At 41.7% G+C, this 24,497-nt stretch overlaps 1 protein-coding gene across 11 annotated transcripts in view; it reads right to left on the bottom strand.

Annotated features, from left to right (window-relative positions):
* Positions 1-24,278, bottom strand: part of Prox1 (prospero homeobox 1) — a 59,891-nt gene extending 35,613 nt beyond the window's left edge. The window contains exons 1-5 of one of the 11 annotated variants that reach the window (XM_046438496.2): positions 19,105-19,771; positions 18,869-18,974; positions 13,248-13,290; positions 9,413-11,204; positions 2,383-2,490 (exon numbers count right to left, since the gene is read on the bottom strand). In XM_046438496.2, coding sequence (XP_046294452.1) covers positions 2,383-2,490; positions 9,413-11,137 — 1,833 coding nt within the window. In that variant the 5' untranslated portion in view covers positions 11,138-11,204; positions 13,248-13,290; positions 18,869-18,974; positions 19,105-19,771. The other 10 variants (XM_046438495.2, XM_046438504.2, XM_046438497.2 and 7 more) reach the window with 10 other exon arrangements.
* Between the last annotated feature and the right edge of the window lie 219 nt (positions 24,279-24,497).

Raw genomic sequence — 24,497 nt, 5'->3', positions numbered from 1 at the left:
TTGGAATGATTCTTAATATTAAAGAAATCTCAGAAAGATCTGCCATTGTTATCTGAAAGTTTCTGGGCCACCATGCCAGGACCACCTTTAACCCTTGTATGCATGACTTTTCGTTCTCATCAGCGTGAGCTCAGGGAATACAAATTCATTAATTATTAGCCAAACAAAAGACATAATTAAGAAAGTTAAAATGTATAATTCATTCCAAAACTAAAAGAGAAATGACCTCTGGTGATTTTCTTCTTTGCCTTCTATATCCTACTGTTTCCCCTCCATTAGAGTGCCTAATTATTATTTAACCAGATTCCCATACACTTTGATAGTTTTCTCTCCCAGTATGGTTAAGCTATGTATGGAGAGAATTTATAATCTGAATATTGCCACCTTTTAAAATAACATAAGCATGCAGGTTTTTTATTGCTATTTATACAGAATAGGTAGTTATGTGTGACGCTGCATCGCTAGATGTATTCTAAAGAAATGGGAATGGTTTCTTGTTGGTTTCTATTGCATGGCATTTATAAAACCACAGATCAATAATCTTCCCTGCCTTATGCTTTCCCCACCACATGTGTGCACACACAAAAACATGAGTGTACCTAATGTTCATGTCTACAGTTGGGTAGTGTTGATGGCTCAGATTGGCTACTGCTGTCTAGCCCTCCAGGTGGCTGCATTTGAATGGTGGGTGAATGATGCTTATGTATTCAGTTCGTAAGATTCTTTGACCTCTTTCTAGGTGAAAAATGCTATATAAATAATATAAAGTATTACCATAATTATGTCACACCCTTGAAGATTTTTGCACTAAGGGGAGGTGTGAAGGAGGTGACATGGACACACAATGTGAACATATGTGTGTGCGCATGTCATATCCTTTTTTGCCTCTTTTCTATCTTACCCTCATCAAATCAAGATTCTGGGAGGATTCCCTAGAAGATAAACTTTGCCAGGTTCTACCAAGTTCTAGAAGCCAGCCAGTCCTCAACCCGCTGGCCAATTCCCTTCTACAAGTCTATTCTAGATACCCCACCTCCATCCACCCCCTGCCCAAACCCAGACCCTTTTCTTGGTCTCCTGTGTTACTCAGCCTGTTCTTAGGCAACCCCTTTCTGTTCCAGACTTTTTCTGCCTTCCCCATCCTTCCCAGCCGGTTGGCACTGAATGAGGAGAAAACATGCCTTCCACTTAAGGAGTACAGCCAGGGAAGGGGAGAGATAAAAGGCTCAAGTTGACACACAATTCAAAAGCAAACAGGAGTGAAAACAGAACTTTTCTCATAAGGCCAAATCAAACATCAATGAAGGAAACTGAAATGAGTTGGCCTGCAAAATGGGGCCAAGGAAGCAACTCGAGCCTGGAGTACAAAACAAGCTATGCAGAGGGAAGCCGGAGAGGAGAGAGCATGTTTTGGCAGCTTCTGAGTTCTCAGTGGCAGAAATAAGAACTTGTACATATGGGGGTGGGCAGTGGAGGGGTGGGGGAAAAAACACCCAACCCTAATAAACTAATCTCAGCTAATGTAATGTTTATCAAGTTCCTTGGATAATGATACCATGTGTGCCATTATCATCATCAAAACCCAATCTATGTTTTAAAAAGTTACAGATGATTAACACAACATCAAGTTGATGCAAACAATTACTTAAAGCCCACACACAACACACACACAGAGACACACACACACACAGACACATACACACACAGAGAACCAGGAGGTCCCCATATTCTGTAGAATGAGGGAGGCTGCAGCTGTAGGCCGACAGCTTTCATATCCTCATTTGAATAATGTGTCCTGAATCTGTCACTTTATTCATTCTCCTTATGCTCAGTGTACTCTACATCAACAACAAATTAAGTTGTAAATAAGAGACAATCATCACTTTTGTTTTTAAGCAGCTACTGCATAGAGAATTTCAATGCACGCTCCTTTTCGACAGGGGGGAAAAAGAGGTGCTAGAGTTTGCTTTCATAGGCACAAATATGGGGGAACCAACAGAAACAAAAACAGAAACAGTTTACTGTTGCAGAGGGGAGGGGGGGGAAAACATTCTCTAAAGCACAACCATCCATTACGAGCGGAAATTTCTTCCAGGAAGCTACTAAAACATACAAAGACAGAGGCTAAAGTTTCCCGGACTACGCTGCAAACCCTCGTAACTTGGAATACCAGTCCTTCGGTCTGAATACACAAGTGGCATCTCTGCTCAGCACACCTTTAGACAAAAGGACAAGTGCATCCAATCCATTAAGACACAGGTGTATTAATAAGCTGAGTCCATATTCATCTCCATTAACTTCTGAGAGTTCAATCACTACCACATGCATAGAAAATAAAAAAAAAAGAAAAAGAAAAACTATATAATAAAAAAATACCCCTACCTTTACATCGGAGAAGTAGGTCTTCAGCATATTGGAGCTGGGGTAACGGGTATAAAAGAACATGAGCTTTGCTTTTTTCAAGTGATTGGGTGACAATCCTTCCTGCATGTAGGATGCAATTGGTTAAGGCAGAAAATTCCATAAACAACAAGGATTTGTCACTCCTGCCCCCCACCATGCACACAGTCACCCCCAGAATGGAGGCCCATCACACAGCCCATGGCACTGGCTAAGGAATCTATCACCAGTCAGAAATTGCCAAATGTACAGGTAAGGATGAACAATTAGCTGCAGATTCTTGGCTACTTTGTGACAAAGGTGGCCAAACCTGTCCCCTGCTCTAGGTCCCGTATGCTATCCATACGTTCACTTGTTGCTAAGGAGATAGATGCACCCAATGTGTTACTGCACAACTCTCATCATAAGAGATTTTTCCTTCATCACAATTACAGTTCTGTTTGTTTGACTCTCCACACCCTGTGGTTTACATCAAATTATTATACTGACATACGTGAACATAGAAAACACATTATTTTGAACACTGTTACACAAGCTTCACATTTTACCTCTTAGTGCTAATCTAATGGGGCTTCGTGACTTGATTTCTTCCTATCATACTTTTATCTCCTTTGAATTGTTTCCTTTAAAATAATGATTCTAACTTGGTAGGGGTAGTTTTGGCACAGGGAGAACAGGGTGGGGGGGGGGGTGTCCCTTTTGTTAAAGCAACGGTCCAAAACCAAATACGATTTGCTTGTCCTGGATTTATAGTTAACTCCTTTGAGAGTGACACAGTAGTTGGGGCTAACAAATCAATAAATGTGGGTTAGTAGATCAATAAATGGCCACTTACCCCAAATAAGAAGACCTATTTATCTGGAAACATCATTACCTTTTAGATCTGTAAACAGCAACAACTAAAACAGTTCCCAAGAGAATGTGAGGCTAACCATAACAATCTAGGCTTCCTGATTCTCGCCCGGATTCTTGGCACTCCTCAGCAGACTCTGAGCTGGGATGGCTCTGGTCACATCTGTGCCGCAGCCTGGCCCTGCCATTTCCTCAGCAAATTAATGGCTTTATAATTTATCAGAAATGAAGATGCACGTGGAGAAAATCAATGTGGTCCCCCACAAGGTCAATTAAGGGTCTTTCCTAGAAGCTTCTCTAAGGATTTTTTTCTCTTAAAGGAGAGTCTGGGAAAAATAAGGAAAAAAAGAAAAAGAAAATGTGTACAGGTTCATGCACACCACACACACACACACACACACACACACACCCTTGATTACCCAACAGAATTTCACATCTTATGAAGAAAAGGCAAATAAACACAGCCACTCACAGAAGATAAAGGTTTCCCAATGACCTCCATCAAGTACAGCATGACTAATCGTAAGAATAGAGGGGAACCAGAGAAGTACTAGAGAATCATGATCAAATTAATATTGATAAGCTCTTGACTACTTATAGCAGAGTATTTAACCAAATATTCGGCTGAGAATTTGTTCAATTAACATTCCCTTTTATACCCCATGCCATTAAAAAAAAAAAAAGATCACCTTGGTTGGCAAATAGAAAAGTTAAGCATTGTGGTTTTGTGCGGGCATGTGTGTGTGTGTGTGTGTGTGTGTGTGTTGTAACTGAAAATAAACACTGAAGAAAGAAAATTTGATTTTATGTCTGTAAGCCAAAGCAGCTTAACTGAACTTGTGTTTTTGTTTGAGGTCCTTAATGATTACAAAGACGATAATTTATGACTGACATACTTCTTGTGCCAAGGAAAGAGCTGAAAGGCCCTCCAGTAACCTCCATTAGACTGATAGAGAAGACTAAAGGAGCCCAGGACACTTCAGGACCATCTGTCCAAATGGATAAGTGAAATAATAGCTGCAAGCTGTCTCCTATTGCCTCATGATAAGAGTTTTAGGGAAGCCCCAAGTTTGACAATATTCTCAGATCTGGGTTCCAATCTCTTCTTTCAGACAGCTACATGAAAACAACCTCATATGTTTAATTACTTATGAGTCCCACATCTTTCAAAATCTGGTCTCACATGAAATTCAACTGTTTTGCTTTATTCCTCAGATAGGCAGAGAGCTATCGAAACTTCCTGAAGCTTTCCTTTCATTCCAATTTTGCTACGATGTTGCAGTTTTTATTTAAAAAATAAATAAAATCTCCATCATATTTTGATCAGAATTGAGAGTTTTTTTAATTTCATACACACACACACAAAATCTCGAATTTGGATTTCTGAAGTTCAAAATGTTTTTTGCTTCAAAATGTTTCCTATTGGTCATGTTTGGAATCGATCAGTTGAAATGGAACACAGAATAAATCTCTATCTCTTGCTCATTGTGCAATTAAGATAAAATTCCCATAAAATATATGTTTCTAATAAACTATTAAAAATAGCTAATGAAACATTTAAAAGCCAACAGTTAGATAATCCTTTCTTTCTCCTCAAAATAAATCTGAACTGACCAATTGGTTAATTTCCCTTTTAAGTGCGTGTGCTGAAAAGCAACTGTTCTTCCAAGAAAGCACTAGCTGTTTCCTGGATACTTACACACGCACAATGACTCATGATGGAATAGATTCAGTAAACATACAGCTGTACTGAACACGAGCTAAGCTCCATTCAAGGCCAGGAAAGAAAATGAGCACAAATAAATATTAAGGAGGTAAAGGGAGGGGGGGTGGGTGGGTTGAGGGGGGATGGAACGCAAGCAAGATCTGTCCCGGCAGCTCATGTGGCTTTGCCTCAATTCTCTTAGCCATAGCTTTGTGAAGACAGATGACATTCAATTCTATGTGTAATGCAAAATAGACAATAACTGCTGAAACTTGAGACAGCTGCCAGGTGTAAAAAAGAAAAAAAAAAGAAGAAAAAAAGGAAAAAAAAAAGAAAAGATGATAAATCCATAAATTAATGAAAGACATCTGCTCGGGAATATAAAAGATCAGAGAAGCAGGGTACAGCAGCTGAACCTAAAGTGGTGTCCAAACAACCTGAGAAGCTAAGTGTTGTCTGTTTACCAAGAACAATACAACCTTACCTAAACAGCCCCAGCGGGAGGAGCAGGAGGCAGGAAAGAGGCAAATAGAAAAATAATAGGTGGTGAAGGCTGGAGGAAGAAAATTCTCTTTTACTAAACTGAACTCTGGATTGCAGGACAATGTTATATGTTGCAATTCCAAGGAAATGGACTGGGACTACTTATTTTTTCTCAAATGCTTGCAAACCTAAAGAATTTTGGTTTCCTTCTTATTGTCTGATCTGCTGTTTCTAAGAGGCTTCCTGTAGGAACCTGTGATGGGGAGGAAAGAGCTAAATTCCCTCATTTAATGATAGTAACAGAGCAAGTTGTTACTATACTAAGAAGTTCAATGGAACCAGAGGGATGTGTAGTTTACACTAATCTCTTGGAAGACAAAAATTTAAATTATAAATTTTTTCCGGACATTGGGGAGACTAGGACCCACACTTTTTCAATCCTTACTTAATCTGTGTGTATCACTATCACTTAGAGAATTATTATGGATCCAGGAAACATCTAAAAATGTAAAAAATCAGCTTCTGTGGATTTGTTTTATATTTTAGAAATTTATTTTTAATTCATGTTTCAGGTTGAATTTTAATTTCTTAACATTTAAATATTTCTTTTTCCTTCTAAATTTCAAGTAGTTTTAATATTCTTTCTAAAAGTCAAATAGGGGGAAGCTGACTGCCCCAGAGATCAAGCTCAATTTCTTCACCTGCACATCTTAATGGCTTATAATACTACTCTTGTGCTTTAATTGGGTGCATGCAAATGTTTGAGGCCTAAACAAGGCTATTTTTCTTGAGATGCAAAGAGGATGAATGACAAGGAGCATCGTGAAGAAAAGCAATTGGCTGGTTGTTTCTTTGGGAATTTGAATAAAACTTAATATTTGATTAAATAGATTCATTTGCAAAGATACTGAACACATTTTTTATATCCAAGACATGAGCTCTTTGACCAGGTGCATTGACTTTCAGTTTAATATGCACACATTCATGATTTCCTTCCTACCACAGGCGATGAGGTGGAGTGCTCTATTATTTAGAACATATATATTTAATGTGTTCAACTTAGGATGGATTCAGCTGATAAGCTGATGTTCTTAATAGTTTTTATCTTGGCTACTTTGTTCAAAAAAAAAAAAAAAGCATCAGATGATGCCCTTTGGAGTAGAAAAGAATCATTCCTTAAGACTTAAATTATTTAAAACAATTTGGAAAACCATGAGCCAAAAATAAAAACACAAGAATGATAATCATGGTGGTACCATTTCATTCTACTTCTGGTTATTTCTATTGATCTTTCCTCAAAATAATTGTAAAAGGGATTCAAACATGGCTCTGTATCCCTAAAACTAAAGTTAAACACTACTTGTTATGATTCCGAGATTTCTTCAAACTAAGCTTGAAAATTTTGTCTATAATCAAATAGCAAAAGGAGTTCAGAGAAAAGTACAATTTTGTCTATAATCAGGTAAATCAAGGGTAGAACTCATTGACATACAGTGATAGAGACAGGAGCAAAGTGAATCCAATCTGTCAATAAATAGATTCTCAGTTGTTCCAGAATTGTGGGGACCAGAAAAGGTGGCTTGTCTATCCTCTTCTTCCTGAGGAAAAAAAAAATCTACTAATAAGCTGACTAGTTAGGTGTACAATGTAATAGAGAAGGAGAAAACCAGGTTAGTAAGGCCCAAACATGGAAAATGTAACCATTAATTGCAACAAGAGGCCCAAAGCTTTCAGCCATAATGATACAAGAGAACAACTCCAGGCTTAAGCAGCTACATTCCATGTGATCATGGGTACTTCTCCCCATCACTGTTTAATAAAAATCTTATATTGGTAGAAATGGGAAAAGTTATCCCTATGCAGTAAAAGCAACTATATTTTCTTTACAGCCTTTGGTATGTAGAAAAATAGAAGAAACTTCTTTCCATTCAAATCCTCAAAATTCCTCAGGGGATTTAGAGAGGGTGAGACAATGAACACAGCTGACACTTAAAGCAATCTAAAAGATTTTTTTTCCCCTAGAATACCAAACTAACTTAGAAAAACAAAAAGCACAGGCAAATTATAATTATCTGGTTATAACAAGAAGGCTAAGCTCTAAAAACTATAAACTAGCATCACAAGCAAGAGTTTATATTAGTATAGACTTATAGGACTTTGAAAACTGGCTTCAGATATTCATCAAAATGGGCATGCACGTACCTTTATCCTTTACACTTGTGGGGGTAGGGGGAGAAAGAAACAACTCACTACTATACTACTTGTTTCACAAGTTTAGGGCTCTCTTTAAGTGCCACAGGGTCCAGCCCTACATGTCATCCTGGTAGGCACTTCAAAAGATCCTCTTCTTGGGAAGGGTGAAAACCCATTCAAGCCATTGCGTTTCCTTACTTCACCCTTTTGCATCACCAACAGCTATATTCCAACCATGTGAACAAAACTTCATTGCCTGCTTATAACATAAAAATCATGGTGCTTGTTACACTTTAGCTTCAAGACTGGCAGGTGGAATTTGAGCTTTTTGAGATATTGAAGTTAAATCAGCACCCAAGTCGAGACTCAAATCTAAGACCTCAACGACCCTCTCACAATGTTCTTCTCCTCTTCCTTGTACAGAGGGAGACTCCATGTTTACCTGTCCAAAGCATCTCAAACTTGTGGCTCCAATTCACCTTACCAAAAACTTCACCCCTATCCTGAGAGTTGGCTGGAGGATGACCAAGGAAAACGTATTTCTATCATAGCTGGGACTTTGCAGTTATGTGGCAGCCTCTGGAGTGAGCTTAGATAATAAAATGTCAATCTCTAGTCATCAAGACGATTGCTCAAAATCCTCAGTTTTGTAGCAGCTAAGTTAATTGCTAAATTTTATATCCATCTGGTAACTTATTAAATAAGAAACATGCTTCCACCTGTCCCCAAATGCTTATTATTCTACTACCCCAAAAGATTAACAACTGCAAGATTTTTTTTAAAAATTACTGAAAGGAGCAATTTACAGAGGGGGGGAAAGTGCCATCAGTTAAAAATAGCTGGAGTTAGGATAGGTCTACTAAAATATATATATATATATATCTGGTACCTCTATATAAAAGCCAAGTTCAAAATTTAAAGGAGTCATAAAAGGAGTCATTTTTAAGTCGAATACAGCTGAGTTTTATATTTAATTGTGCTCTCTTGCTTTCCAAAATAATTTGCTTTGTGTATGTTAGGACAAAAGATTTCTGTGTATGGTTGAGCAGAGGTTAATCATGCATAGAGGCAGCTGCACCAGACCCAAGGAACAGACCTTGGGTGAACGGAGAGACTGATGCTGTCTGAATAAATCAGTACCTGTATATTTCCTATATAAAAAAGAGTCTCACTTAAAGATTAAAGAATCTAACTCCCCCCTTGCCACATCCATCTTTTTCCCACCACAGGACAGCAGCCTCCCACCAATAAAGCACTCTCCATAAGATTTAATCGGGCCTTCCTTAAGTGGACCAGGAGCCTTGCAGATGGGTTAAAGTGAGAAGTTTTCTTTGCGGAATCTTATGGGTCTGAAAACTGACTTTTCTCCTTACTCCATAATAAAATTTACCATCTTTATATATAAAATATCTGAGAGAATTCAATATTTACAATGAGAATTTTTTTTTTCCATTTCTGAATCTACGATTAGAAAAAAAAAAGAAGGTATACAGGAAGAACAGCATAAAATACACTACTGAAAAAGCACACGGAGAAACCACCCCATGGAGGCAATTAACAACCGATGAAAGTTGCAAAGATGACAATTTAGTGTTAAGCTTTTCTGTGATCATGCTGATAAAAGCCTATGACACTGAGGAACAAGAAAGATTGCATTCTGGAGTAGATGCTGATCTACATTATTCTTTATATTGTGTAAACCTACCCTTTCAGAAAAACTTTTTTTTTTTTTTGGCTTTTTGTTTTGTTTGTTTCTTGAGGGGGGAAATAAAAGGATATTGCACTTCCCGAATAAGGTGAGATTTCGGACATGTCTTGCAGATCGCCACACTCAGACTTTATGAGCGACAAGGAGAGCCCTTCGGCGGTGCTGGGTGGGTGTGCTGGTGAACAAGGATGGTGGCTCAGATGGTGGGATGACATCTTGGTCCTCAGACTCGTGGTATCCCTAGTTAAGTCTAAGGATTCAGGAGAGGCTCTGTCTTTTCCAGAGAAGGAGCCAGAGGGAGCACCTAATGGACTCTGAAATGGGTAGGCCATCAAGGGAAGGGGGAAGGGATGGCGGAAAGTGGAGGTGGTGAAGCCTGCGGTGGCAGAGAGAGGTGACTGGTGCAGGGGCTGGTGGTGGCCGCCAGCGGCCGGGCCGGAGGCAGACTGGTCAGATGAGTTTTTGCGGACAACCAGGGGCAGTGCTTCTGTCTGGTCTGTGGAACTGGGCATCTGCACGTTGCCAAAGGTGTCCAGGGGGTTCGGAATGATGACGTCGCCAAAGCACTGCAGGCGCTGGTTGGCGGTGTGGAAATTGTGATTTTCCCCGTTGACTGCAAATCTGGCCTGGGGGATCTGGAGAGGTGGGAAGACCTGAGGAACCTGGCGGGAAGGCTTGGCCGAAAATACTTTGACCACTGTGTCCACAACTTGTGACATGGCAGTGTTCAGTTCCTGTTTCAAGGTCTCGGCCAAATGTTTGCCTTCGGGTTGTAAGGAGTTTGGCCCGTGGTCTCTTTCTTTGTTGTTGCCTTCTCGCTTGGGCTTGTTGTCAGCCAGCTCCTGCTCTCTGATCAGGGCTCGAGCCCGGTCGATGAACTGACCTGGGTCCAGCTCACACATCTCGTTGTCGGACCTCCCGACCGAGTCCTGGGCCCGCGCCTCCAGGATCTCGGAGCGCATGCTGTCTTCAGACAGGTTACCATCTTCATCATTTTCAGAATCAGTGCTGTCATAGATTTGGTAGAACTTTTCCTGCAGCTGGCGCAGCTGTTTCTGCATGTCCTCCAGCTGCTGTTTCAGCTGTCGGCGCTCCTCTCGCTTCTGTTCTTTTCGGGCTGAAACCAGCTGCTGGAAACTCTGTTGCTGCTGCTGGGGCAGCTTTTGCTTGCGTTTGTTTTCTCTGTAACTTTCTCGGGGACTCACAGACTGCGGGGCCATCTCTCTTTCATTTTCATTGCCCCTTAATGCCACACTGGGGGAATGGCTCATACCCCGAATTATATTCTCAACCCGGGCACGCTTTGCTCTCAGGTGCTCATCACATAAGCGATCCATATCAAACTGGCTCATAGTAGGCCTGCCAAAAGGGGAAAGACACTCTGGGGGGCTGTCTCTTGAAGAGTTGCTGCATATATCCTCCTGATGTACTTCGGAGCCTGTACTAGAGAGACCGCTGGCTTGGAAACTGGGCTCCGTGCCACCATTTTTGTTCATGTTATTTTTCAACAGCTGGGAAATTATGGTTGCTCCTGGAAAAGGCATCATGGCATCTTCATACGAGTTCGCCCTCTTCAGCAGCTTGCGGAGTACATTTGACTTTTCCCCATCTGCATGCTGCACCACTGAATACTCAACATCCTGCTCAGAACCTTGGGGATTCATGGCACTAAAAAACGTTGCTCTTGCCTTAGCAAAAAATGCAGATGCTGTCCCTACCGTCCTTTTCACTCCAATGTCAACTCTTCTCCTCTTGGTTTGCCGGCTTAAGAGGGCTGTGCTGTCATGGTCAGGCATCACTGGACGGTTATTGTGCCATCTTCAAAAGCTCGTCAGCTGGGCACAGCTCAAGAATCCCGGGACCCTGGCCAACAGAACAAAAGGACTGATGAATCATTTTCTTTAAATTTCTCCAAATTTCCTGACCTCAATCCTGAATCAAATGCAAAATGCATAGGCTCTGGGATTTATGGCACATTACAATTATTGCAATTTATTATGCACTCTGCTTGAAATGAAACATTTTTAAATATTTCTGCTCCACTGGTTTAAGATGGATTAAGATTAAAAAAAAAAAAAAAGCAAAAACTGCTTAAGCACCAGTAATATGATTCTCTTTCACAAATGCCTAAAATGATACTGTTTATCTTCAGAAGAAACAGTAGATTATAAGAACACAGCCTCTGACAACCAATTGATTAAATTTTGGGCATTGAGATTCATATTATGAAAGAAGATGAAAGTGGTCTATACTTAAGAAATAAGGTTAGATTTTGAGACTGTGTGAAATTGGGATGAAAAATTCCATTTCTGCATTAAAACTATTGTGGTTTTGATGCTACTGAAGGAAAAAGACTCTAAAATAAATGCAAATATTTTACACACACCCTTTATTACTGAAGTTTAAAATATTTTTGTCATATGTGAAATGTGAAGAACATCCCAATCAGCATCTTTCAAACATAAATGGCTAATTTAGCATTGAAAGAAATTCACAAATACTCATTTTACAAGTCTGCTTATTTAGCATATTATGCATTTTTATTAGTGAAATCATATGTGAAGATGGTATCTGTGGCTATATCTTTCTATAACCAAGAATATTTATAAATTTTTACAATGTCCTTTTGATGACTTTAATTATTAGAAAGTTGGGTTCTGCAAAAGAAAAATGTCACTTTTGAAAAATCAATATGTGGCACAATAAACTATGAACTAGGCAAAGTACATCTTTAGTATAGTTTTCTTCTGTTAAAATCTGCCCAAATTGTACTTCAAACACCTAAAGAAATGGTTTAACATACTCCATTTGTGAATCTTATTTCCTATGCCAAGTAACAGGAAAGGAAAAAAAATTAAAACAGAAAAAAAAAATGACTGATTGAAGATATAGAAAGAAAGAAAATAACATCAATCAAATATGTGAGAAAGGGAAATAGGTTCTTTGTATATGAACTTCCGTTGTTTCTTGGGGACACAATATAAAATGGGAACATCCTTGCTTGCATTTTATAAAAGGCACTTGACATATTGTGAGACTTATTAACTAGCAATGCTAACCCCAAATTTTGTGTACATGCAAAATGTCACATCTTTTTGTTTACACTTAGCATTTTTGAAGAAAATGAAAATATTTTTTTCATGCTGGATTTATCTGATATTGAACTTCACGTTTGCTTAACAGAGCACATCTTCACAATAACAGGGTCTATTGCCAAAGGCAGCGTGCAGAGTGTTTGGAACAGCTCCCATCTCTTTCGGTTCACCTGTAAAAACATCTACGTGCTCCCTAGGACTGCATCTGTGGCTAGTTTTAAAGAATGACTATCCATGCAAATAGGCATAATTTCAGCATGAAATAACCTGCAAAAATCAAGAAAATGCTCAATGCTTACATGGCAACAATATGTATTCTTTTTTTTTTTTTTTTTAATGCAACAAAGATTTCATCATGCAGCTTTTGGTGTACATGAAGATAAACTTCTTAAAAAGAATCTGCTTTAGGGTAACCATGAAAGCAAGATGATGTTTCTTTCTATATATTTTTGTACACTTGAGGATGAAATACTTTTTATATGCTTCAGGATAAAATTTTATGAACTTGGGATGAAGACATCTCAATAACTATAATATTGGGCTGAAGACTGAATTCAGAGTAATTGAGACTCCTCACACATTTAATAATGAAATTGGTTTCAGGAATACAAAAATACCGTGACAAATATTTCACTAAAATATTAGACATGATAAATCAGGTGTGGCTGTCAGGTAAGAGAAAGAACAAGAAAAAGGCTGGATTATAAGTCACAGGAACACTTGGAAATGTGGGGGGTTACAAAGAAAACTCTTTTGTGCATATATCAGCTTTCCAGAAATAGAGCTCACTGTCATTATTTTAAAATTTTACCTCTTTTCTTTCTGTGTGCAAATCCTTTTCTTTTTAATATCACCTGCAAAGCACACAGATATCCAATCAAATACTGAACAAACTTCCTGCAGTATTTTCTCTCCCTGTTCACCTTAACACCCAAATTGGACTTTCCTGCCCATCTTACTACTAGAAGATAACCTCTGATGCAGAGCCTCAGAAAGAATAGACCAGTTTCATTGATGTGCACAAGGTCATCCCCAGGCATCCTCCTTTTCCAAACTGCCATTTACCTGTATCATCTGCAGGTCCTCTCATCCAGCCTAGGTATCAACAGCTGCATCCCTGCCTCATGCCAGAGCCAAGAGGAGGGCCCTGCTCTTTCTAAGGTGGAGAGACATGATACTTTCATCTTCAGTGGAGAATAAGTGTTAATTAAACATGCTCATCCAGTCTGCTAAGAACAAGATAATCCTGTAACTCTCTTCAAATTCACCAAACTAAACTGATTTTTTTGAAATTATCTTTCAATTGCTTCACATTTTAAAATTAAATCATGATTCCTTTCTATTTGGGGCTAATAAAATTTAAACACTTTTGGGGTCTTATTGTAAAATGTCTAGCTGAGACATAATACATAGAACAAAACAAATGAGAAAAAGTAGAGAAAGTGATTTAATCCAGAAAGACATCATATTAATAGGAACAAATAAATATATATCTCTATAAAGTTTAGACCTAAACTTAGAAATAAAGATAGAGTGATAGTATACATTGGGACCATAACCCATGGAGGCTATAGGCAAGATAAATAATAACTGGTTGACAGTACTTTAATAACATCATGTTTCACAAACAAGACACACACACACACACACACACACACACACTGATATGTTCACCACATAAGAAAATGCTCTATCAAATGACCATAATGTAAACTAAATCACTTGAAAACATTTTTCTAAGTGTTTCCATGGTTTTCCAATTCAGAATTTAAAGGATGCTATGGAATGACTTTATCATGAATGTTGTCTTCTCCATTAAGATTTTCAAAAACTCCTAAATTTCTCAAAATATGTACTAAGCCATAATGTTTCAGCTATGATTATAATTGATTCTCACAATTTTTTAAGGTTAATTCTGATTTAACTAGGCAATATGAAACCTTTTGATCAGCACTGGTAAATATCAATATCAGCAAGAATAAAAAAAATACTGATGTAGACTTTGAACCCAAATTATTATTGATCAAATACACATACTCTATTCCTATAAAGTCCTCTTTAATATGAAAAACTATATAGAATTTTTAAATTATTGAATATTTTGCTGCATCAGTTGGCATCTAATCTATACAAATGCTTTAATAACTCCCATGCAACAGATATCTTAACATAGCAGATTCTTCCCAGAAAGAGATAAGAACAGACAACAGATAAGAACAGATTTTAACTATTCCAAAAGATTTTTCATTGAAATTGGAATTATCTGACATTCTATTTAAAAGAGAGAGTTCTAAGAATCCTGATTGACTTAATGTTAGTAGAGAAGAATTTTCAGTAAAGAATTTCAAAGGAACATTGCAATATGAAGCAGAAAGTAGCTCAGTGCTCCACTCTAATAAAGAAGCTATTTTGGGGAAGGGGATGCAACTTTTACTGCATCTATCTGGAGTCCAGATTCTGGACAAAGAAGTGTTTCATTATGGTAATTATCCAGATAGTTCAGACAAATCTTTTATGAGACAGGGAGAATATAAGGTTGGCATGGCTTCCTGCTTCGATTTAGATTATCTGTCTTTGTTGATAAAATTATTTGGAAAAATTGCTTACATTTTAGTTCTTTTAGAAAGTCATTTTTGAATGGATCTCCAATCTACTTGGGTTAACCTGGTTATGAAATGTTAAGTGGAATATCGTTAACAAAGACTCTTTTTAATCAATCTGAAAATCAGTAATTCAAGGGGGAAAATAATCAGATGATTTGATTTAGGTACTTCCCCCACCCCATATCACTAAGCTGCTCCCTTCTCTGTATTCAAGAGTTCATATCTGTTATTTAACAACTTTTCCTTTAGATACATTTCTTATTGTCAGGTAAGAAAACCTTTGATATTTATTTTGAAGAACCCAATTGGCATAAGTTAATACTTCCATTAACTAAGATTGTATTGAAAGGGTTTAAATTTTCCTATCATGATAGAGTTCTCAAATCGTAATCATTTCATTTATGATTCTATTAAAAATTCTATATATTTTTCACCTGCAAAATGAACACAGAACATTTTCTGAGATGTGCCCAAATTATAAATCTCTACTTATTTAAAAAGTAATAATTCGCCACGTTGGGTAAATAGAAGAGTATGAAAAATAATCTTAAGAAAATACACTTTTAGTTTTTCCTTTTTGCAGAAATTTGGGATACTCTAAACATCTAAGCTTTGAGGTTTTAGATACATTAGGAAAAAAGGCTTGAGAAATTCTTGTTATATATCTCTTCCAATTTATACAAACAATTAGAATACTATATTAACACATCATTCAGAATCCACTTTCATACTATAATATCAATAACATTTTACAATTTCCTTTTTTGTCCTAAATGTAAAAAGTTTCATATTAACATTGAAAATTTGAGCTAATTCCTGAAATGATATAGGAAATTGATGAAAAAAAAAGGCCTTTTGAATTTGAACAACTAAAGAATAAGTCTGGCAACTTATGAATTAAGCTAGCTTGGGTTTTAAGATTGCATGTGCTGCTTATAGAAGAGTGATGCTAGGAAATAAAGTGAGAACAAAGATGCATGTTATGTATGCATGACTTTCCCCCCACCACAAAGTAGTGATTAAACTAAATAGAATTCTGCATAATGAACACATAAAATATCAATAAGTGCCAAGCACAGATAATCCCTATTAAAAATAAAGTAAATGAACATAGCCATAGATGACATTTTAATTACAAAAGAACTTCAAAAGCATCCAAGGAAAGTATGGAGGGGTGGCTTTGATGCTTAAGTTTAAAGAATAAATGACACATACTATCTTATTTTCATGGAAACAATGTTAACCACCCAAACAACAAAACAAGCCAAGAAAAACCATTTATCATCTAACCTATTTCTATGCAACTTAATTTAAAGAAGGAGCCTGTTTAATGCAAAAATTTAAAAGGTCAAATTTTAAGAATCCACAGAGTCCTCACATTGAATTCCCCCAATCCTCCCTCACACATCAATCTGCAGTCCTTAAATTCATCTGTTTACCATTATATAAACATATCCATGAGTAGGTTAACTAGAACACTCTCCTTTTTCTTCCTCACCACACACAGTCTATTTCATTTTGAAAATACTCAGAAGTTCTTGCAAGCAACTCTTCATAGAACTGGCCGCCTGAATCTTGCATCAAATAGAAAAGCACAGTTACCTCTCATGTACTTGAGATTTTTCTTCTCCATCAAAGTCATATCTAGGACATGTGGCACATATCTGGTACAATGACAAGTGAATTCTACTTTATGACAGTATTTAACATATGACTTAAAAGTTTATTCACATACCTATTCTTTCTGGACAGGGAGAAAGCAGGCTAAAAAGATAAGCTTTAACACCAGTAACACTTTCAAACTGACGTTGGTATTTTTGGCAGTTACACACACCCATCTCTGTCCCACACACACACACACACACACACACAAAGGACTTCTCTCTCTCTCTCTGCCAAGCACAGACCTGGGAGACAGGCATAAACTGGAGGGAAGCAAAGGGAAAGTCAATCTCTCTCCACCTGCTGCCTGAAGTGGGGGTGCTTTTGGCCACTGGCAGACAGAAGCCTGAAACATGGCCTCAGCAGCAGCCTGCCAACGTCCTTAAGAAAAATAAACAAATACATACAGACTTGCCCCCATCCCTTCCCAAAGAACTCACAGGACAGGGCTAAAAACACAACAACAGCCCAATTCCCATTAGCCCAGACAATCCTATTAACCAGGACGACCATAAATTCATAAACCTCTACAACCCTCAAGCAAGCCTTGTGGTCTGGAACACACAGACACATAGACACAGAGGAAATTTGCACCTGTCTTTCTTGACACAACACACCTGTCAGGCCCTGCCCATGCGCACTCTGCTAATAGACTTCTGCCTACCTAGTTTAGGAAAGAAAATGTATGTGTGTGGGAGGGTGGGTGGGGGTATATTATTATTATTATTTTGGTAAGGGAGGGCATGAGTGTGGGGGAGAGAGGGAGGGGGTAGGGGAAAGAAAAGAAAAAAAAAAGAGAGACTCTTCTAGCCTTGACTTTGAGAGGAGGCCACCTTGTACTCTGTTTTTATAAGCTTAAGGAGACAACACAGACCTTCTTGGAAAAATAAAAACAAGCAGGTGAGTTCCCAGCCTTCCCCCAGGCGGAGTAGGGCTCTGGGTTGCCAAGAACAGCAGTTTCACACTCCAACCTGCCTCCTTGGGCTATTTAAGACTATCGCCCAACCCCTCCTTCTGTTTCTGCTCTCTGCCTGGAGGACTCTCCACTTCCGAAGAAGCTGGGAAGGGGCGGGAGACCAGTGAGTGTGGAAAGCTACTCCCCCCTTACCCCCACCCCCATCGCTCCCTCCATCAACGCTCAGTGTTAGCAGGAGGACTAACTGGATGTCACACTAGAAGAGCCAACAACTTGCTAAACTGGACTTTGGATGATATCTCCCCCCCCCCCAGCCAAACTCGCCCCCCTCCCTGACCCCTCTAGTCTGCTCGGGCAAGACAGCAGCTCTTCCCCCTTCTTCCCGCCCTCCTCACTATTCTTCCCAGCAACAATTACTCGCACCTCTCCTCTCCTTCCTCCATAAGTCCTCCGAACTGGGAAAAAACAGTAGGTACCACCCAGACAAGACCAGACGGAAGCGGCCCAACACCATAGAATGCCAGCGATGGCTGTGAGATTCTTCGCCTCGGACATCCGCTGCCCAAGAACACCCCTAAGCCCACCCCGGCCACAATCTGATCTCCGCGGCGTTCAGGCCCCACTCCCTCCACCACACGACCCCGGAGGGCTCCAGGTGCCGCCTTACCCTACTCAACTTGCCCCAGCTCTGGGCTCAGGAGAGGGGCGCCGCTCTGGTTTCCCCGGACCCATCACTCCACCGCTCCAACCCCGATTTCAACATTTCAGCGTCGACAGCGTTTTGAGAGGAAAGTAACAGAGCGCCCCCCTCCTCCCTCTCTCCTCCTCCCCACTCCCGGCCCTCTGCTGGGGTTAAAAAAGAGAAGTGAAAGGTATGCAAATGACAAGCAAATTGCAAGAGCCGGGAAGAAAGGCAGCTATAATAAACAAGACAAAGGGAAAGGACGTGGGGACTAGCCCCGGAGTTTTAAACCCCGGGAGATGGGAAAGATGAGGCTTGGCGGAAAGCGGGGATCCAGACGAACAAAAAGCGACCCGGTCCCCCTCGCGCGGTCCTCTTTCCCGAGAATAGAGGCCAAGAGAAAGAAGGAAAGGAAGCCAACGCCTCCTCGCACCCCAGAAACAGTACACAAAAGGTGACAAGATCAGCGACAAGTCCAGCCACATCAGCCTCCCCCATCGCCAACACCACCACCACCCCCAGCCACCAGCAGGAAAGAGAAAGAAATAAAAGCCAAGCGGATCACTTACTCTTAGGAACTGGGAGGAGCGGGGCGCTGAGTTCCACTGAGGCTCCTGCTTAGAAACTGTTTAGAGGCTATTTTATTATGATTCATTTAAATAACACCACATTCTCCTGGAAAAAAAAATGTTTACACGGGTATGAGTAATGGGAGGCTCTTTTCTTTCCTTCTCATTCAAGAACAAGCCAGTGCAAGTGATTCTGGAAAAGGGGAGGGGACTCACGAGGGAGAGAAGATACTTACGCGGTGCAGAGAGCAGTGGGACCGAGTCTCTCTCTCTCTCTCTCTCTCTCTCTCTCTCTCTCTCTCTCTCTCTCTCTCTCTCTCTCTCTCTCTCTCCCTTTTTGCCGGCTGAGAGAGGAAAACACGCGCGCGCACACACGGTGATATCTTGCGGGTGATGAATATGATAATTGGACAAGGGACGGTGAGTCTGTGCGAGAGCGAGCGAGCGGGCGAGTGGGAGAGGGAGAGGGGAGAGAGAGGGAGGGCGGGGAGGGGAGAGGAGAGCTGGAGAGAAGGGGCGAGGGGGGAGAGGAGTGGAAAGAAGCGGAGAAAAAAGAAAATGAGAGGAGAAAAGGGAAGAGGAGAAAGCAGGAGACGAGAAGAGGAGAGAAGAAAGCAGAAGAGAAGAGAGAGAAGAGGGAAGAAGAGAAGAGGAGCGAAGCAGAGAGGGAGCAGGCGGACCCGGCGAGAGCTCTTTTGCGCCGCTCTGCTTTCCCCGGCTGCAATGGTGTATTATTTCAGAGCGCTCCCTCAGCTGAGGGCTCCGCTCCACAACAAGATTTACTTTAAGACACAGCTGAAGGAAACAGGAAGACTGCACGTCACAGTCTGACTGACGTACCCGGCCCCAGCACCCAATCGCGAGGCGCCTTCGGATTCAAGGGGGGATAGCGAGGCAAGAGAACTTGGGAGGAAAAAAAAAATTAAAAAAAAAAATATATATATATATATATATATAAGGGGTGGGGGTGAGGGGCTGAAAAGAGAGGAGGGGAGAGGGGCCCTGCGCTTCCCCTCCCCGGCCTCCATCCCCGGCCCCCACCCCACCCCCGCCCTGCCACTGCTTCGGGGCGCCTGGATCGCCGCGCCGGGGCCGCAGCGAGCCATCTGCGGGCACTATGCAAAGCGGCGCCTGGCTCACACTCGCTCTTCCAGGACGCAGGTCTTTTTTTTTTTTTTTTTTTTTTTCTCATTTCCCAGATACAGCTGATCGAGTTCGCCGAGTGGCCGAGCGAGTGAGCGCTCCTCGAACTTGGGTGGAGGAAAGCACGGAAAAAGTATACTGGAGAAAAAGTGGGGGCTTTAGGAGTGGGAGTGGTAAAGAAGGAGAGAGTGGGGGATCCTCAAACCATTGCACTTCTAAAAAGATCATAGCTAGTATCAACAACACATGTCACCCTTGCTTCCTTTTGAAGAGGAGGTGGACGAAAAAATACAGGTAGGTTTTTGCAATTAAAATAATAGGTGCCAGAAGTTTCACACTGGGTCCGTTGCATCTGATATTCAAAAGATCAACATTGGCTGATTCCCGTCAATCACCCGTCAAAATTATTAGGAAGAAAAATTTTTTACCTTCGGTTACTTGTGACAATAATATTCGGACTATGGGTGCAGCAGCCACTAAAAAAATATGTTACAAACATTATCTCGTGATTATCCCTCACTAGATCACTCACCCCGGAATGACCAAAGAAAGTAGTTCAACATAGAATTTACCCAATTTCGACGTCTAGGTAGGAAACTCTGAAGTTTATTGGGCAAGCATTTTAAAAACCGAAGTGTTGGGTTCCAACATAAAGCCAGAGAAAATTCACTTTGGTTTGATATTTCTTGGATGAAAAATAACCAGTAAGATAAAAAAATAATAATAATAATGTCGCTCTTAAAGAGCTCCTTGGGCTTTGTAAGTAACAAATGCTAAAGAGAGAGTCTCCAGCTATAGCTAGAAGGTCCGGTTCACCGGCAGAGTAAACGGCTTTTAATAAAGCAATCGCGTTTATGACTTAAAGATCCCATAAAAGCTAGGGCTTGCAAGAGCTTCGAAACATAGACACTCATACCTAGTCGTTTAGATGCTCATTTTTTTTTTAAAGTAGGAAGGAACAAGTATTTTTTCTGTGTCCCTCAAATTTAATCATAGCAAAGGTTGAATCAAGTGCTGTGATAATAGTATTTATTAAGTGTATGGCCAGTACACTGGTCTACCACTGCTACCATCTTCTACACGCACGCGCGCGCGCACACACACACACACACACACACACACCCCAGTGTTTTCTGGGACATTTACAATTTCAGCCTCAAATTCATCAAACTGTGAAGAGAATATTAAGTCTTCTCTTTTGAATAAGAATAGCGTTGGTAGCATGTGTCTGTCTATACCCTGCAGGAAACTTTTGGCACGAAATTCAAACATTGAAAAGAAAGGGGGAAAAAAATCAGGTCGACCAGGTTATTGCCCAGGATAAGAAAAGAGACTTACCTGAGCATCCCCAGCTTTCTTTTCGTCCCCCTTTCGCTGCCCCCAGACACTCCCTCCTTCCATTATGGAAACAACACAGACGAATGCACACACACCAGTCACACCTCCAGTGAACGGCTACTGTATCAAGTGTTCTAATCGAGATGTGACAATTTAAGCTGGGGACTGAAATAATCTATCAACATGCCCATTAGATACAGGATGGAATAATGCTTCTATTGGTTGGGTCCCTTCGAGGTAAGCGGGTGTATTAAGCACGGAATTTGGGTTCTGAGAATAGATCAAAGCTACTTTCTTTTTTTCCCCCGTCCAATTATGTTTCCTTAAGAATCTATTTGTACACATAAGTTACCGCCAGCCTACAAATAAACTGGTAGGAGTAAATAGTGTATGCCCTCCACACCTTAAAACCATCTGCTCAGTTTGACATTTAAAGGGAGGAGGCCAGGAAAGGAAAAGGGAGAGAAGCAGGAAGAAAGGAGGCAAGGAAAGAGAATAAGATTCAGACTCTGGAAAGAAATGGCTTGAACTTCAGCCCACAAGTTTGGGGCAATTGCACCTAGCGCTCGGATGCACGTTTTGCACACACCACTCCTGGGATCTGGCGGCGGGAAAAGTTTCCTGCGCACCGAGTAAGTCCTGTATCACGCCGAGGGCAAACCAGGCCCGAGCTGAAGTCCGGGTAACCCACTCGACAAACAAGGAAACTCCCCTACCCCTAGTCTGGGCGACGGAGGCTCGCGGCTCGCCCCTCTCTGCCGCGGCAGTTCGCAGCCCGCATTAGGGCGCAGGAGCCGCTGTAAGAGCGCGTGCGACTCTGGGCTAGCGAGCTCGGTCTACAGCCCAGCTCCCGGAGCTGCCTACGCCGAGCCCTGTCTTGTCCCCTACTGTCGGGGCGACCGAACAGGCCAGGCTGCTGGCAATCTCTCTTGTCAGAGCTGCGGCTCTCTCCCGGGTTTCAGGCGGCCCTGGAGCAGGGCGAGAGGCCCAACCCCCCATATCTCGGGCGACTCCTGGTTTGTTTTCTGATAGGGAACAAGCGATCAGTCAGCCCGGAGACGAGAAGTCGCCTAGATATTGGCTCCATCTGTGAAACCAGCAGCCAAGCCTAGGGTCAACGCAAACCCCTTTCCCTGCCCCATTGCCAACACAATCCCAGTAACTTTAAAGTTAACCCAAGTTCTGACCGGCCTTCTAACAAACTCTCTCTCTGCAGGTTGCCTTTGCTTATTTATCTGAGAGGTAATCTGTGTGCTCTTAGTCAAACTCTTGCAATTATCACTCAGACATCTAGTTCTGGGTTAAACACACTTGCCTTGACATTTCCTTGGTCTATTATCCCCTCTTGTTCTTTCTTAAAGCCCTTAGGTAAGGGTAGGAGGGAAAGCAGTGCATGCAAGTAACTTATAACCTTACAAACAACTGTCATCAGATCTTAAAATTAATTTGGGGGATTTTTGACAAGATTCAGTTGAGAGGTAAACATGATGGTGGATTTCAGAGAAGGATGCCCAAGAACCTTCACAGTCACCAGTTCACCAACCCAACCACCCACCACCACTACCACCAACCCGAGGAAGGGAGGACAAAGAAAAACCACCCCCAGGGTGCAGGCCTGCTGTAGGTTGCCTAGAGGCTGACTGACTGCTGGCCTCTCTCATTCTCATCCCCAGTGCCCTGTGTGACGCCAAACCCAACCTGAATTTGTTCTGAATGGGGGGGGGGGGGAGAAAGTGAAATGCCACAAGATCAGTAGCAAGTAGCAGCTGCAGCGTTTCTCTCTTGGGAACCCCATTGCTTAGAAGCCTCCGAGTGATGTTTGTTTAACCAACAGCTTTCAAAATAAACAAGAGAAATCACTCCAAATAAGTTGAAATATAACCCTTACAAGAATTTAGACTCATAGGTGCTGAGAGAAAAAATAATCATAATTTTTAAAATAAAATAAAGCCCCCACCTCCAAATAAGAATCTTCCCTTTTACCTAAAGGAGTGCAGTTGTCATAAAAGTATAGATTCATTGGAAGGAATCATTACAATAAGGTGACCTCGAAGAAAATCACTGGTCCCCCACAAACACACACCCGCGGGGAAGAGGAGTTGTCAGTGATTTAAGGGTCACACGACTACTTGATTTTATGGAAGTGGGTGAAAACGATCAAAGGAAGGTACATTCCCTGCCCTGAAGTAATAAGGAGTAGGCTGGAAGCTCTTTGCCGCCAACCCTGGCTTTGCCTCAGGCACCGAACTTTCCAATATCAAGATATTAACAGATGGTCGTGAGCACATGGAGGGCTGTTACTTACATAATCCAGCCACTTCGCCCGGCCGCGCTGAGCCGGGCTAGGCGCCCGCCAGGCCGCGTGCGAACCTTCCGAGGGGTGCTCTTGCTCCCCGAAATAACTTGCCTTTCTCCAACCCCACCAAGCTCTTTGAGGGCTACGATTTGGAAAGGCTGTGGTTTCAGTAAAAAACACACATCGATCTGCTTGTGCTTTATCTTCTTCAACCCATAATAGTGAAAAAGCTGGAGACCCAAGGTCAGAGAGAAGAGGAGGGGACGCCTTCGGGGAGAACCCGGTGCTAGTTCTCTCCGTATCTGGGGCTGTCAGGAGGTGGAATTCACCCAATTTACAGTCCCTCCACACACACACACACACCACCCCCACAACCACCACTGGTTCAGATCAGCACATCTTTCGCTGTCACCGAAATACAAAGGCAGGCTCGGGCCGCAGCGGAGCGGGAGTGGGGTGGGGTGAGGGTGTGAGTGCGAGGGGACGCCTTTGCACGCGGGGGCGCAGTGGGCAAAGTTACGCAAAACCTCCGGGTACCGCTACCCTTCCGAGTTGGTGCAGGTTTTTAAGCGCTCGTTCCGGCTTTCGGGGAGTTTCTTTCAGCTGTGTGGCCGCCTGCTGCCTTCACGCCCTCAGTCACCTCCCGAGAGGCCCGGTCCCTCCCGGGGTGCCTGTGTACCTCCGCCTGTGTGCCGGGGGGAGGGGGGACACGTGTGTGTGTTTGCCAAGCCTCCTCCCCGATGGCGACTCGGGGCTGCCAGAACCTGCGAGGATTACGCCTGCGATTGTTGGAAAAGTTTCGGGATGGGCGGGAAGGCTCCTCTCCTGGCGGGAGCGGTGCTTCTCGCTCGG

Source organism: Marmota monax, unplaced genomic scaffold (genome assembly GCF_021218885.2).
Source record: "Marmota monax isolate L192 unplaced genomic scaffold, Marmota_monax_Labrador192_F-V1.1 WCK01_AAM20220418_F8-fsc00118, whole genome shotgun sequence".
Lineage (NCBI taxonomy): Eukaryota > Metazoa > Chordata > Mammalia > Rodentia > Sciuridae > Marmota > Marmota monax.
This window is presented reverse-complemented; position numbering and strand designations above follow the sequence as displayed.